We start from the raw sequence: 17,224 nt of genomic DNA on the forward strand, positions 1-17,224 counted from the left end.
GTTAAAATGCTCTAGAGAAATGCATTTCCCAAGAATATTTTATCCTATATGCTACCCTTAAAGCAAACTTGCCCTTTGCAGCCCATTCTTTATAAATAAAGCTTCAAATTACAGATTAGTCAACTCTATTGTTCAATAATGCCAATAACTTATGTTGGTAAAATTGTAGGTGATTGCAGTTTCTCACATTTTAGTTTGTTTTACCCAATAATAAGTTTCTTACATTTTAGTTTGTTATACCCATGATGCGTAACTTCTCAACACATCTTTCAATGCATTCCAGGGCACCTCTAAATAGGTATTTATAAGTAGACCTACATTATATTGTGTGCTTAGTGTCCATGTTTTCCCTAAATTTGAAATTTGCAAACCACAAGCAGTTTTGGGGACCCCAGGACACAATGCAACAGCAGATTTGGAAGTTATCAATTAGCAGCATATGTTGTTGCTTAGAATTTGTGACTGTTAGCTGTCTGTCTGGATTTAGGATCCATTAGGCAGGCTTTAATATATAGGGCATCTATTACTTCATTCTATATTAACAGCTGTTTTGGGTGCCCCAGAAACAAGTATTGTAGAAAGACGCAACCAGTCACCCATAATTTGTAGGTAAGCAATGGTACTTTAAAGCAACATTTGTTCCTTAGTGATTTGTGAGTTACATAACATTATTGCCATCTATTCATGTTCCCCGGTCAGGAAAGTTTGTGCCTGAGGAGAGGGCCGAATAACAGTGTTGTTAACAGTTAGATATATGTCAGGGGGGGATTTGGAATTTGAATGCTAGATGGCTTATATGTTTTTACACAAAACATAATCATAAAAGTTCCTTGAAATAACCCTCAGACCAGCCTCTGGACATTTAGGTGTTTAAATATTGGTGAGAAACAGGAAGTAGGCTTTAAATGATTGTTTATTGACTTCTGTGGCTACAGACACTGTGGAGTGAATATTTCTCAAAATGCTCAACAGGAGTTCTGAAGACTTTCAAGTCTTTATCTCTCTGCAGTTTAGTTTAAACTGCTGGGGCCTTAGTCAAATTAATAGCGGAGGATCTGTAACTGATTGTGGGTAATTCCATTTAAATGTTTTTAGAATAGGCCATGCCAAGAATGATATTACCCAAGCAGCTTGTGTAGATGTCTTAAATACTGTGAGTTCAGATGATTTACCAAAACAGTTGAGTACCACTTTAGGCAAGAGTGTACTTACCTGGTGTCTTATCCTCTTTGCAGTAGGTAAACCTCATAAGTGTAACTACTGTGGCAGAAGCTACAAGCAGCGAAGCTCCCTTGAAGAACATAAAGAGCGTTGTCACAACTATCTACAAAATGCAGGACTTGAGAGTGGCCAGGGTTCAGGGCCTCACAGTGGTAAGTACACCTTAGTGTGTTTTCACACTAAAAATTCTTTGCAAGTGTAGGTGGACTAAAAAACCCTTTTTTAAATTTTCATTGCCACATACTCATTTCTTTTATACATATATTTTTATATACATTGTATTGCATGCCCATGCTGTGACATGTCCTACGTTTATATGTTTATTTTATCTTAACTGCAGAGGCATTTTCATTTTCATGGGTATATATATATATATATATATATATATATATATATATATATATATATATAGCTGTGTTTGAATTGTCAAGATAGTACAGAACTTCATAGCTGTACAGCGGCACACATTGCCAGTAACTAAGACAGAAATCAACCATACTCATTGTAAAAGTTGGCCCTGAAGACAATTCACCCAAATTTGGCTCAATAGTGAATAGGTCATTGGTTACATGTCAGATCACCAGACTGCACCAAACCACAACATTCACAAACAGACTGGACACCACATACACCATCACAAAACTGGGCTTTGACACACAACATACATTATCATGAAGGTGGGCATGCACTCAACATTCACAGTCACCAGAAGGGCAGTGAATCAACAAACCACTTAGTGGGGAAAACTTAGACCCACAGTAAAAAAAGCCCCCAAATACCAACTCTACCATCACAGCCTTAGTTGTATACTACCCTGCTACATGTTAGAAGCAACTTAGCCCCCACATGTGAGCTTAACTAACCTGTTCGGAAATGGAGCTATGTAATGTACAATTTATGTGAAGCAGTTAATGGCTGCTGGTGAGTTAGCACTGTACTGGTCCTTTTGTGGAATTATCCAACCACAATAAACCAGTGGAAAGAAAATCCCATTTTGCCACTCACACTCACTACAATAAATTATTCTGGCATTGCCTCAGAATATTAAAATGAGTTTGAGGTACCTACAGACAATAAAGTCAACTCCACCTGATGTAACAACATGTGATAAGATCAGTCAGTAATTTTAAACATCCAAACTGATATCTGCTGGCCTATACATATTAAAATTGTATAGCCATTTGCTGTTTCCTCTCCTATAATCTTCTCGAACTCTGTGGGAATGGCTAACATTGATCTCCTGACATCAGCCATTTGTACACCATGCATGTTTAGCTGATCTGGCCATGCATGTTTTTTTTTTTTTTTAGAACAATCTCTTTTATACAATCATTTGTTGTCTGTAGAGAGTATTGGTCAGTGTTAGGCTAAAAAGGTATCAGCAGATGTTAAATAACTATGATCATTAATGTCAAGAGATGTTTGAAGGAAGAAATGCTTTCATTACCCATAATAGCCAGGCTGACTCCTTTCTTCTTCTCTCCCTTTATTGCAGTACAGTTGCTATAATTTGATTTGATGATTCCTTCAGCAGCTTTTAGAATAGTTTGAAAGAAAAGAGGACAGGCTGAAAATAACACATTCATAATATGTAAATAGTGCTACTCAAACCTTCATTAAAAATTAATTGCCAGTTAGTTTAAATCTAATATAATTTTGGACAAAGGGTCAAAAAACACTTTTGAGAGTACAAATATGTGAGTTGTTATTGCTGACTTGTTTTTCCATTCTGATTTGCCATTTCTGATCTTGTTTCTGCCATTCTGATCTTGTCTTCAATGCCTGGTAAGTATCTGAACCTGGAACAAGTATTCAGAATAGGCATTTCAAACTATTTAGATACCACTGTCTGTTTGCTTGTTCTAAATCAGACTTACCCGGCTTTAAAGCCAGGATCTTGCCAGCAGAGCTCAAAATGAAAAAAGGCAAATGTAATATATTGCAGCATACCAGTTCCTGCTTTGGTAGTGTAGCTTTACCTTTGTTTTGCCCAGTGACCCTGCCAGTAACACATATCCTGCAGCACAGGACATTATTAAATACATAGATTTCCAGCAGAATTCTGTATTTTTTTTACAGATCATTCTAAGGTTGTACATATACTTGAGAGAAAAATGTTATCAATGGGAGCTTCCATATCTACCCTGTCAGGTCAACTTTTGAAGTCAGTTGACAGAATGGATTAATTTACAGGAGATCATGCAGACTAAAACAACCTCTATTTCAGTGTTCTCCCCAGCTCCTTTTAGCCGGGTTCACCACCTGGCACTTTTCAGTAACCAGCTGGCTTTATTTAGGTGGTTACTGAAGAGTTGGGTCACAATACAAGGGCTGCCACTCACCTACAATTTCTTACCACCCATCTTAAAAAAAATTCTGGGGTCACCACTGCTATTTTAAATTCAGTTCATTTTCAAACTAATGAATAACTCCTGAATCTTTGCAGAGTTCTAGTAGTTAACAGGACCTGGAGAAGGTATAAGAATTGTTTCTTCGGCATAGTGCTGGGGTCTTTGTTTAGAATAGCGTTATCTAAAATCAACTGTTTCTTGCTTGGTTTTCTCATGCCAGCAAGTCATTCTGATGTGGACTTTTGGTTCCGTATAGCATCTCCTATGGATGAGTGTAAGAATCCAGAGATCCTGATGGAGAACAACATGTCTTTGATACCCTTTGAAAGACCAGCTGTCATAGAGAGAATTGCCAGCAACATGGGGAAGCGTAAGAGCTCCACCCCACAGAAGTTTGTGGGTAAGCATCTACTTTCTTTTCCTTAGAACTCCATGCATAAAGTACAGTCTTATAACAGCGTTCACCAAACCATATTTGTTTCAGCATCAAACATGCCTCCCAAATGACCCTTTTTTGACAGCGCAGACTCTGTCTTTGCCTTGGTGTAGTGGTGGGATGTGACTAAAATGTCTTGGTTTGGATTTTTAAGAATCAGGAGGTTTAAAGATCGTAGGATATATATTTAAAAGGTTAATTATGGATGAGAGCGTAGTTAACCTCCTTTGTGTCCTTGTGCATTATATGGTAACAGGTCCCACAGAAATATTGGTGTTAATAAAATGTACCTTTCACACACAAAAGCAAGAATGTAAACTTTGATATTAAACAGAAATTAAATTTGGTTTAACGGGTTTAGTTGGAATGGGGAACTCCAGAATCGAGTTAATCACAGCTTCTGAACCATGAAGTGTGAAGTAAATACAAATATTACATATACTTCATGCACATATTACCCTGAAAGTTCACACACAAATGCCGAGACTTTGTGTTAAGGAAAATTCCTCCAATGATCAACATTTTGATAGTAGATGAGTATAAGTAAATACTCATACAGTAAAGCTGCGTACACACTTGCAATTTTTGTCGTTGGAAAGGATCTTTCACGATCCTTTCCAACGACAAGGGAGTGCACGATGCATGAACGGTGCTGTACATACAGCACCGTTCATGCTCTATGGAGAGGGGAGGGGGATAGCGACGGAGCGGCACCCTGCTGCGGGCTCTCCCCTTCCCTTTCATTAGGATCGGCTGTCGTCCATCGTCCGTGGATCCGGCAGGTCGGTCGTCCGGACGATGGACGACACCGACTGTACACACGGCAGATTTTCGCCCGATAATTGGCCGATGCCGATTATCGGGCGATAAAAATCTGACGGGTGTACGTAGCTTAAGAAAAGAATAGAAAACATAAATAGTGCAGCTTTAGGGATAGTACAGTAACCAGACTTCTATAAGGCTGCAGGATTTGATGGAGGTTTTTTCCCACAGAAGACAGCTAGATGTGTTTTTTTTTTCTCTAACCTTCACAAATTGTATTAGTTGTGTATTCTATGTTTGAGTTCTATGGGAAATGGCTCCTTTCTTTACATTGAATGCATTGTGCCCAGTATTTGCAATTCCTTTTTAACGTTTAGTGGTTAATTTAAGCTGAACGGAAAATGCACAATTAAATGAATATATGTAGACTGCTTTACATGCAAACAGCTTTTATAGTTCCTGAGTTTCATATTGGTCAGTGACCTAACTTTTCATTACTGCATTTAAAGCTAAACTTTTCGTAAATTAATTTATTTTATTCCCAATCCCCCAGTAGACCTCACTCTCCTCAGCTGTCCATTGCTCTGAAATGTTGTTGGGCCATTGGCAACCTCCCGTACAATGCAAGACTGCAGGTCCTGTATTGCACACGGTGCTATTAGCGCTGCAACCGACCAGCCAGGAAGTGAGGTTAGTGAAGAAGCTTACTTCTACTACTTTGAGTATTAGAAGAAAGTTAATTTCCCAATAAGTCATTTCTAGACTAAACTAGCAGGTAACCCTTGGGAGGAAAAGGGGGATCCCCTGCAAGGGTAAAAGTTTGTTCTCATCTAGGTTTATCTTCCAAAGATACAGATAGGTCAGCTCTGTTTTTTGTCGTGGGATTGGACAGTGACAAACAGCAGCAGACTGGTAAGGTCATCCCTCCACCCATCAGTATGCTCATTGTCACACCATTTACTTACATTTGTGCCTTACAGGATTCTAATTTGTGCCCTTTATCTTCCACTTTGTACTTCTGTTCAGTAGATTGGAAGACGTAGATATCAAAACATCTACACTAGTTCCAATGAAAATTTGCATTAGTTGGTGTTTTTCTTGGGTTTAGCTTTAACGCATTCTCTTATTAGGGTTTAAAGTAAATGCAAATTATTTCTTTTAAGTAGTGTTGTTGAAGTGAAGTGACTTAAAATCTTTGTGTTACTAAAGTCAGTCCACTAAGACAGTATTATTACATTTCCCCTTAACAGTTATATAATATGAGTATTCACTGAAGGTAAACCACTATTTCCTATGAGAGGAAATAACATCCATCTTACACACGTTCCTAAATGTGAAAGAAGCAGACAGGTTTTCAGCAACATAGCACGGGAAAGTCCCTGTGTGCATATTTAAGTGGCATATGTGCTTGCTTATTTCATATGTATTTCACACACAATCAGTTCTGAAGTGTGTAGCTCACATCAGTAAATACCACTTTTTGTGATATTCTGGTAAATCTTTCATTCTATGAGATTCAGTGTACTGAACATTCCTAGCAAAGGCCTGAGGCTAATTGGATTATGAACACCTTAACTTTGGCCAGGTTCATTAAACCACATGCAGTTAAACAAAGACCAACTTTAAGGGTCTGAGAGTAGGGATGAGGTAGGGAGTACAGAGATAAATGTGTATTATTGCAATTCTTTGCAGACAAGGATTACATTTAAATATGCCTTAAAACTCATGTTAGGCATAAAACATTTATGATAATAAACAGGCATAGCCAGATCACCCAAACAGTGTTGTTTATACCTGTGAGGGAATGTGCAGAACTTGTGTGCAAGTAAAATTACTAGCCACTCCTTTTACCCTTGACCTGAAGCAGACTGGGCATGATCTTTTTCTGTCTATAAATCACCTAAGATTTCGGGCAGATTAAGCATGATTTTGTCATGTCTATGAATCCCCCAAGAACTGGGCTATATTGGGCATTATCTATTCATGTCTTTAAACACCTTAGCCTTGGCCACAATCAGGAAATTAAAACTGCCTTCTTAAAGCAGAGACTACAGGGACAGTGTTCTCCCCGGCCCCTTTTAGCTGGGCGCACCATCCAACACTTTTCAGTGACCACCTGCCTGTTTTTGGGTGGTTACTGAAGAGTTGGGTCACAATACAGGGCCTACCACCCGGCTTACAATATTTCTGGGTTGAACACTGAGTGATATGTTTGTTTTTGTGGTCCCAACATAGCAAATTCTAGTTTATGTGGAACTTTGTACTTTGACTACAAACAAGCAATCTTTATTGCATTGGGGGTGCTATTCATTTTCAGTGGCAATGCAGCTCTGACTCACATGTGTTGTAATGCAATTCTACAGAGTTCTACATTGAGGTTTTTTGGTCTGCACCTGTGCTTTGGCAATCCATTCATTAACACTGGGCACAATGCATGCTAGCACAATCCAGAGGAATATAGAAGTCATTTTAGAAGTATACTAAGGTGTTGTTATTTCCCTGTACACTACTTTCATGTCATGTTGGTCATTGGTACACCATGTATGTCAAAATAATATCCTTTTCAGGCTAGGCAGATAAGCCCAGATAGAATATTTCAGGATACTGTGATTAAATTAGGTTTACTTATCCTCCTTTAAAAGGTATGTTAGAAGCAGATCTCCTATGATCCCTAGTAGACTTTTCATCCTTTTTTAGCACCTAACCTATAATTATCAATAAACATTCTCCAGATGGCTTCTAGGACTCTGCAAGTTGAAGTTTTCATACTGTGCTGTAAAGCACATGCCGCTGTTAACCTACAATAAGTCCAACCAAGAACTAAAAACAAAATCGCAGTGTAATCTTACTTTTTACCTACATTTAAAACGATGATAGATAATGGACAGGCAAAGGATATCTTGGATAGTGTATGCTACATTTAGGAATGATCTGTGGATCTATAGATAAAGGCAGCTAAAATTATATAAAACTCTTACACATTTTGTGATGGGCTGCCTAATTGACCTATGTGAAGACTTTGCTTAGCTTCACACAAAAAATTGGCAAATTATTTATGCTGCTGCTTATTTCTCTAAATGTATTGATATGTTTTACTGACTTTTATTAAAGTTAAGCTTTGGTATAAATTTTTCTATAGTTTAACTTGTTCAGGCTTACTTTAAGGCACTCTAGTTGTGGATGGGTGCAGTGAAGCCATCAGGTTTTATGTTGCATACCATACAACATTCAATTTTTTGTTTTGATCAGACCTATGAGGAACAGAGGTAAATACATTCTTTAGGAAGAAAACATCATACAGTATATAAAACCAGATGAAAAGTTATAATAAATATTGGACACATTAGAGTGTTGGAGTGTTATAAAGATATTGGAGTGTTATGCATGAAAAGGCCACTGCTTGGAATCCTTATTTATTGCTAATGTATTGTAAAATGTATTTATGTTTAACCAGGTTATATAATATATACTTATTATTAGTGTTGTTGTCTGCAGGTGAAAAGCTTATGAAGTATGGTTATCAAGATTTGCACTATGAGATGAATCTGGCCTATGAAAAGGAAGCAGAATTAATGCAGTCTCAAATGATTGACCAGGCCTTTAGCAACGCCATCACCTACTTGGGAGCTGATGCACTGAGACCTCTAATACACCATTCCACTGGCGCCATAGCTGAAATACCCCCTGTTATTGGTCCAGTTTACCCTCAGGTCTAACATCCGAGCAGGATGGAGCGGCCAACCAGCCGGGAAACATCAGACAGCAATGACAATAACATTGATGGCCCCATCTCCCTCATCAGACCAAAGAGTCACCTCCAAGAGAGAGAGGCATCACCCAGCAACAGCTGTCTGGACACCACTGATTCAGAAAGCAGTCATGACGACCGACAAATATACCAGGGGAACCATGCCTTAAACACCAAGAGAAAGCAGAGTCCAGTGTACCCCAAGGAAGATGGTAAAGCTCTAGATGCAACAAAGGCTACTTTGAGCTCTTCCAAAGATGTCTACCGAGTCTTCAATGGTGAAGGAGAGCAGATCAAAGCCTTTAAATGTGAGCACTGCCGTGTGCTTTTCCTCGATCATGTCATGTATACTATCCATATGGGCTGCCATGGATATCGGGACCCTCTAGAATGTAATATTTGTGGCCACAGGAGTCAGGACCGCTATGAATTCTCTTCACACATTGTCCGGGGGGAACACCCTTTCCAGTAGTAGTTTGCAAAAGGAGCAGTCCTACTATGAATTGGACCTGCACTAAAAGATTACTGCACTTACTCATCAACTTTCATTTTGACTCTAGATAGTCTAAACCATAATGTTTGATGCATTTTTATCCAATATTCTTTTTAAATATTATGAAGAGCATGTACCACAAATATTAGTATTGCCAGAGTTTGCTGCAAGTGGTCTCTTTAATAGACGTGTCCTTTTGTATCCTTGAAACTGATCTACAGTATAATGGATCTGTAGCCTAAACGTAGCTCTGGGAGAACTACACCTAGTCTACAGTTCGACTGGTGGTTTGAAAGACAAAATCATCTTTTAAGTTAAACTTCCCCAGTTTAAATTATTTCTAGCCTTTTCACAATTCAGCCCTAATTAAGCGCTAATTAAGTTATCCTTTATTTCTTGGTAAAGGTTTGAGGTGAATCAGAATGTTATATGCAGCTAAGTGGTCTTTGACCTATTTGCCTGTTACATAGTTGACATTCCCAAGAGGAATGATAGTGTGCAGAGTAAAGTTAGCAACCAAGGAGACTTCTTTTTAGGAGAGTCCGACAGGTAAAAGACCATTTCCAAATAACTGTTCTGAGCTACTGCATTTTGCACATGTCTTGATGCCTTATTGAATGAGCACTGTTATAGGTCAAAGTATGCTCTCTTCTTCAGTCACACTTTTTTTGTAGATATAAAATATCTATGAAAGTGTGAACATTTTTGTTTTGTAACACATAGCATGTTCATTCACTATGTATCCAATGATCTTATGTAAATGGTTCCCAGGAGGCACAGTGAGCTTCTCTTGGTCACATGCACTTCAGTGTAACAGTTTTTGTCATTGCAATTTATCACTTTTAGGGGAATGGTCACATGAATAACATAGACAAAGTACCAGTTTGGCTCCCAGCAGTTGTTTTTTTTTTTGTATGGGTTAGGAAAGGATTATTTTATTTATTCACATTTTGTTCTATAGGGAGGAGGGATAAAGAGGGAGAATAGAACATTGCTGTGCATTTCCTGGTTTGGTAGTTCATCAATCGGCTCTGGCAAATGGATCAGCAATGTTGGGGGACTACTGTACACATCAGATTTTTGACAGTTTGTCTCATTGTGATAATCATTTGTACTGTGTATGAAGCTTTCCCTTTCCCAGTTTTTAAGTTTTGGGAGCAGGTTTGTATCATAAACATCTTTTATCTCAAGGCTGATAGAGATTGTTTTTATACAACTAACTGAACAAACCACGTTTTTGAAAAGTGCCGAGACTAGATTTGTGAGCAGGTTGTCCTTTCATATATACCTCAAAAAATGCATTAAATGCATTGCACATATTGTGCATATTAAAGAAAGGATCCCAGTTCTAGTAACCAGCTAGTATGTGTCAGTATATATCTTATTATTGATTCTTGAGAAGTGAAAAACTGCTGCACTTTTATATTAAAAAACATAAACCGATATAAATCAACATTTGCTGGGCCGCTAGACAGAACAAACTGCCTAGAGTAAGTGATTCCAGTGACAAAGCAGCTTAAACACGCAAAGCCCCTGTAAATCCAGCTGTACTTATCCTTCTAGGTGGCATTATCAGTCATTTATGTTATGATGGTATAACTGTTAGCAGTCTTGTAAACTATTTGCCAGACTTGTTTTTTCTATTTTGTCTGCAAGGAACAAAATATATTTGTGATTTACTTTTTATGAATGACTGCTGATATTATATCTGCTATGCCGTGGTAAAATAAGGTGCTATATATAAAGTAGTGTGAAAAAGTATGTATACCCCCATGAAAATATTTCCCTTTTTTTTTTACTTTACCAGGCAAGCATTGGATCTTCATTTAAAAGGTGCCTACAGATAAGAGGGTATACTATTACAAAAACACAAGGAAAATTTGCCTTTTTAATTATTTATTCAATACAAATCAATAGATTTAATGGTGACTGGTGAGAACATGCTTTTGTTTTAAATTTTTCATAATTTTTCAGTGCCAGGCACCAAAATTTTCACCACTTATTAAAGCAAATTTTCTTCAGTTATAAATTGTTTGTGGGTTTCCTCCCCTGAAGTGCCATTTTAAAGCCCCCTACAGCATTTCAATTAGATTCAAATCAAGGGGATGACTAAATGACTTCTTAATTCTTCATAATCCTTTTTTTAAGCTATCCCATCGATTTGCTAGACTGTATCAGAATATTATTCTACTAAAAGACATATTTCCTCTTTAAATTCAACTTCTGGACAGATAGCCTTACGTTTCTTCCCTGAATGATCATAGTGAGAGATTCACATTTCTGGTGAATAGACATGTGTCAATTTGATATTTTTCCGTAGTCTATCACACCACAACATTGCAACTAAGTTTTTAAGGAAGTTCATAAAGTGCAGATCATACTTTTTTTGGGCTTTCACGGTATGGGGTAGGGAGGATCATACTGGTAGAATCATAATGTGTGTGTGTGTATATATATATATATATATATATATATATATATATATATATATATATTTATTTACTTACATCCCTCCAATCATCTGCACTTTCCAGATTTCTTTATTTCATAAAATAGAATTAAAAATGCTTCTTTTTAGTTCATACTGGCCCCTGAGGGAAAAACAAAATAGTGAAAGCTGATATCATTATGATCAGAGCACAATACAAATACCACATTAGCACCTTTAATCCCCTAAGGGGATTCCCTATATGATGAGTTGGATCTTATGAAAGCCTCTTGATGTGTCTTCACAGCACATTGGATTCTCGTTAAATATGCATGTTTTATGTGCAGAAAAGCATACCTAGAATATAAATTTGTGTTTCTTCTGAAAATTATGGAGTTCACTTCCATATCTAAACTATCTAAAAAAAATCCCTTAACCCAGAGAACAGGTAAAACTAATTTAGTATATTGATGGCTAATGTTAATCTGTTGTATGAGACAATATAAGGTTGCCAGGACTGACCTCCTGGGCTTTTTTCTGCTTTGTCATACTGTGAATTGATTGCCATTCATCTATACACCATGTGGCTTCCATTGTTTACTTGTAAATTAATTTCCCTTACAAAAATATGACTACCTCCACAATCTTCAAGTGGAAGTAAACCTGCCTGATTTACCTATCATCTACAATCCATCACAGGGCACCGCCATCTTCCTTCGCCTTTTTCTCTTACAGGAAATCTTTAGCCGTCTTTATTGACCATACTGGATAACTCCTGCACAGGCACACAAGAGTTCATTCATCCTCGGGACACGCAAGCAAAGCTGAGTTTGCTAGGTTTCCCTTGCAAACAAAGCTCTTGCTGCACATGTGCAGAAACTCAGAGAGATCAGGTAGGAAAGACACAATATCGCAGAAGGGACATCGCCTGTCCCTTCCTGCAGTAATGACCTGCCTGATCATAAGAACTTTAGTTCCACTTTAAGGCTGAGTAAGTAAATTGTACTCAACTGAAAGTACTTTTTCAACCAGCCAGATAGACCCTTGAAACGGGTCCAAGCCTTCCACTGGGAACCAGAATACATCATCATTGTTACTGTGATTAGGGTCTTACAAAACATGTAATGAATTCAACCTTTTTCAGGAGGCAGGTCCCTTGTGAAAGGTGTGTGTGTGTGTATATATATATATATATATATATATATATATATATATATATATATATTAGTTGTTTAGGCTGCACATGCTGATTTTAGCTCTTTGTGTAAAAGAAACTCATTTGATCTGGAGATAAATTCTAATACAACACAAACTATATTTTTGAACACTCCATACCCTTCATTTATTAAGGCAACTGGTAATGTGCAAACTGCAATCCTCTATATCAACCACATTTCATCCTATTTTAATCAGCTTAGTGGAAAATTAATTCTAATTGGTTACTATAGTAGGTTAGTTCTTTTTCAAATAGGCCGAAATATTTTCAACCTTGACATTTCGCTTCCTGGTTAGCTTTTTTTTATTTTTATTTTTTTTTTTTTTTTTTACATTATACAAATTCAGCATCATTATTAACAGAAAGATTGGTGTTCTAATTCTTGACCACCTACCCATATTTATTATTTTAGTTTGGTGAAGAAGTGTGAAGCTATTTGGGTATTCGTGCATTTCTACTGTAGACACTGTGAGATTTAATACTGAAACCAATTCTAATTTTCTGTTTTACACATCACTTTCTGTGGTACTTTGTATTTTTTTGTTATTTCTTATGGTAACTAAATCATTCAGATTTTGTGTAAGCTTTAACAGTAAAGATATGTTATACGTTACTTATCAGCGGGCAGACAAGAAGGGCCTTTTTGTGTTACTTATCTAAAACAAGTTTTTTCCCCAACACTTTCAGAGAATATTTCTTTTTGCATTTTTTAGTCAACAGGTTTTTCATCCATTTCATTACTTGAACTATGTTAGCTGTGGGGAATGCACTTCGTCTGGACTTGGGTCACTAAACCCCTAAACTTACCTCCAGCTACACTCCTGACTGTCAGAAGAGGATACTCCACCTTGTTCCTTTTGCTATGCACTTCACTGGTGTCTGACATCCCTGACATAGGGCTCTGCACAATGTAACAAAGAAAGGACTTTGTGTATCTTTTCCAATGCTGTGATCAACAGTACAACTCCAGGTCATCTTGTTGTGATGCCATTGTTCTAGCCACAATTTCAAGTAACATTTTCAAGCCTATTGTGTTTTTCCCATATACATATAATACACACACATCTGTGTTCTTTATTTTATTTTTTTATTTGTATATACATGACCTCTTGCAGCATTTACGTATGTTTCCTTCTAAATTTTAACCAACTGAATAATTGCTTAAGAGCATTTAAAGTGGATCTCTAGGCTGAAACACAATATTTTCCGATTACCAAAGTTTTTTTAAGCCCCCCCCCCCCCCCCGGCCAACTTATTTGCACCTCTTCCACACTCTGCTTCAATTCTGGACCCAATTTACTATGTGTATGCTCCAACAAGTTTACACAAAGTTGCCCCTCTTCCCCATGGAAGAATAAATTGGCATTGGGGGAACCTTTAAGAGATTTCGGCAAAAGGGCAAGGTGAACGGACATTGTTAACTGCATTTTTGTCCGGGTTTTAGGCTTCACTACAGACATTGTCAACGAAAATTATTTTGAAAAAGCTGTAAAAGGAAATGTATGCATTAATAAATCTAGATTTTTTTTTTTTTGTTTGTTAGGAGCTGAACAAATAAAGTTTATACTAACCGGTTCTAATGATCTGTTTATGTGATAAAACCCAGTTGGTACACATTCATTGCTGACAGCCATTTTGAGAAGAACCAGTTATCTGTACTTTAACAAATAGGCTTATATCTTCAAAATACTGATAAGTTTGAATCACACAGTTGCTGCCTCAGAAATGTTATCATTTCCAGGAAAATTGAACTCGTTTCTCATGAAGTGCAGCCCACAAAATGGCTGATGTTGCTGTGCAAATAGGAATATTTTGGAACCTGCACTGGGTAAAAGGTTTCTATGGCTTAACATGGCAAATTAGAGGGCTTCTTGCCCATTAGCTATTTCTCCCATTTAACGACCAAATTGGGAATAGACTTCTTCCCTGATAGCAAAGGGTTTGATGGCGATTTCAGAACAGGTTGCCTAAAGATGCTCTACAAATGACCCGTATAGCCTTCTTTTTAAGCACCTGATTGGTCATAACTTGTACAGGCTGTTTACATATTTTTGTAATGAAAAGTAGTTTTGTATTTAACTAAGAAAAGGACTGGAAAAAGCAAACAAATTGTGTAGATGATTCAACAAACTGGAATTAATATGGTACATAATCTTTGTAATGCATTATCTAAATAATCCGGTAATGATTTCATTGTATTAACTGTATAATTGCCTTTATTATTTCTTTGGTTTGCAATTCTGGTTGTACATTTTTTTTGTTTTAAAATGTATATCTTTGTATGGAAAAAAACTGGAAGCTTTCAATTCATATATTTAGGGAAACTGTTTTAAATCTGTAAAGTTGTAAAAGTTCTTATACAGTAATTTTTTGTGGGAATAATATGCTTTAAATATAAATATGTACTTAAGTAAATGGTCACATTCCAGCAGTTGATTTGGGAAATCTTTGGGTCTATGTTTTATTTTATTTTTTTACTATGTAACTGCCTCTTAAAATGGGAACAGTGTAATAAAATCAGTTTTAAATTAAGAAACCCTTGCATTAGAATGATCTTTCCCAAATGCAGGCTGAGGGCACGACTAGCTGTTTTCCATACTTCCAGGTGTAGCACAGGGGTATTAATTAGTAAATTTTACAGAGGTTAATAAAATCATACAAGCCTCAGAGGAAGAACTCAGACTGGTGACAACTAAAATTCAGGAATTATTTAAGTGAGTCCATATTTATATAATGGTCAAAGATCCTTTGTCATTATTTCTGACAGTTCTAAAAATCTGCTCTAAGCTAATTCTTAGCATTATTCTCAGTGGAGAAAACCTAGAGATGTACTCTTTTTTCAAGGTGGCATACATCTTTTTCTTTGTACACTTCATACTCTTATAATCACTTTACATTTCAGTGTTTAACTTGAAAGCTTTCTTAAAAATATATCCCTGAAAGTTCCAGTTGAATTTTTACCCAATTTAGCTATTTATTTTATTATGTTTAAGTGTAACACTGGCTATGAATATTCAAATTTTCATGTTTTATAAATTAGTAATTGTTCTTTTAAAACAAGGCCTTACTGACCAATGTAGCTGCAGGCAGTGTGGAGCTAATCATCCTTAAAGTACATAACAGAGACAGGCACTAAAATCACAGCTTTTCTCCTTTTTATTTTCAATGGCAGCTGAAACATGGCTGTCTGCCAACCATTCTATATATGCACACAGCAGGTACTATAAGTTGTTAGAGGAACACTGAAACCTGACTTTAGATTCTCAGATTCTTCAGCTTTGGAAGTTTACTTTCAAGGCTGTGCTTTTTTTTTTTTTTTTTTTGTGGGGGGGGGTTCTTTGCATTTGGACTACCTCTGCACTAAAAGGGTGGAATGCTTGTTTGTGCCCAGGGGGACCACAAATAAATAGATTTCCTGACATATTTTCCTCATTCCCCCAGACTCCCTCTCTGTATGATCTTCCCCACACATTTCTCTCGAAGTATTAAAATGTGATCACTGATTCCAATAATGTTGGCAAGGATTGGTAATCCTATTTACCATAAAGGACAGTTGTATACAATGTGCCTGGAGCCAGTAGAAGCACAAACTCTCAATAATATATACTTATGGAAAAAATTGAATATTATCTTAAAAAGAACCCCAAATTGTTACTTAACCATTCTGGTTTAGTATTCGCTTTGGTCTTGAAATCTATTTGATATTAAAAGAAGTTAAAACTATTTTATTACTTGTTCCCATCTTAACTGGTAATTTTGTGCGGTACACTTCCCTGCTAACCCTCACTTCATGCACTTTGGGGTACAAAAGAGGTAGATAATGTGATTTTCTATGTGCATGTTCTTTCCCACCTGTGGATAGGCTGGTGCCCATCCTCAGGGAGGGCATACTGTATGTTCCTAATGTACCCACTGGAATTTATGTTGCTCTTCTGAGTGAATGTGCTTGTGTATGCATGGGGAGGGAGGGTGGTTAAGAGACCTTTTGTTTTACTATTTGAAACTGTGGGATCTTTGTATCAAATGGAGAGTTGTAATAATTTAATTGCACAACTACTGGAATAAACTTTTCTAGGGAATCTCAGGAACAAATCTTTGGTGTTGTCTGCTTTTTTCTGCTTTTCTGGACACCAAATTCAAATGACATTATACAGGAACCAAAGAAAAAAAGAGAACATAAAATACACACAAAACACAAGAGCAGTGTTGTAAATACAATAGTTATCTAAATGTGTGCTGAGCAGTGCTCGGGGCACAAAAATTACACTCTAGAATGTTTTAAACACACTTTGATGTACTTTGAGTGCTACATGAAGCTTAAAGAATTATTGTGAATATTTGATTAGCTTTCTATTTGTTTATGTAAATATAAAATGTTGCATGTAAATGTTTAATGTTTGTCAATTGCAGCAGGAAAGTGGCAAGCAAAGGGCAACATAGCCTTGTGGTAACCAAACTGGCTTATTTTTTGTAATTAATTTAAAAAACAGGATGTCAGATTACACATACATAACCTAAAGTAATGACATTTCTTTTCTTGGGTAAGATGGTATCCAGTTTAATCTTATT

At 36.8% G+C, this 17,224-nt stretch overlaps 1 protein-coding gene across 1 annotated transcript in view; it reads left to right on the forward strand.

Moving 5' to 3' along the window:
• Positions 1 to 16,747, forward strand: part of IKZF2 (IKAROS family zinc finger 2) — a 66,041-nt gene extending 49,294 nt beyond the window's left edge. The window contains 3 exon segments of the mRNA XM_072418547.1: positions 1,236 to 1,373; positions 3,793 to 3,972; positions 8,266 to 16,747. Of these exon segments, the coding sequence (XP_072274648.1) occupies positions 1,236 to 1,373; positions 3,793 to 3,972; positions 8,266 to 8,990 (1,043 nt within the window). The 3' untranslated portion in view covers positions 8,991 to 16,747.
• Positions 16,748 to 17,224: the final 477 nt, after the last annotated feature.

Source organism: Pyxicephalus adspersus, chromosome 7 (assembly GCF_032062135.1).
Source record: "Pyxicephalus adspersus chromosome 7, UCB_Pads_2.0, whole genome shotgun sequence".
Lineage (NCBI taxonomy): Eukaryota > Metazoa > Chordata > Amphibia > Anura > Pyxicephalidae > Pyxicephalus > Pyxicephalus adspersus.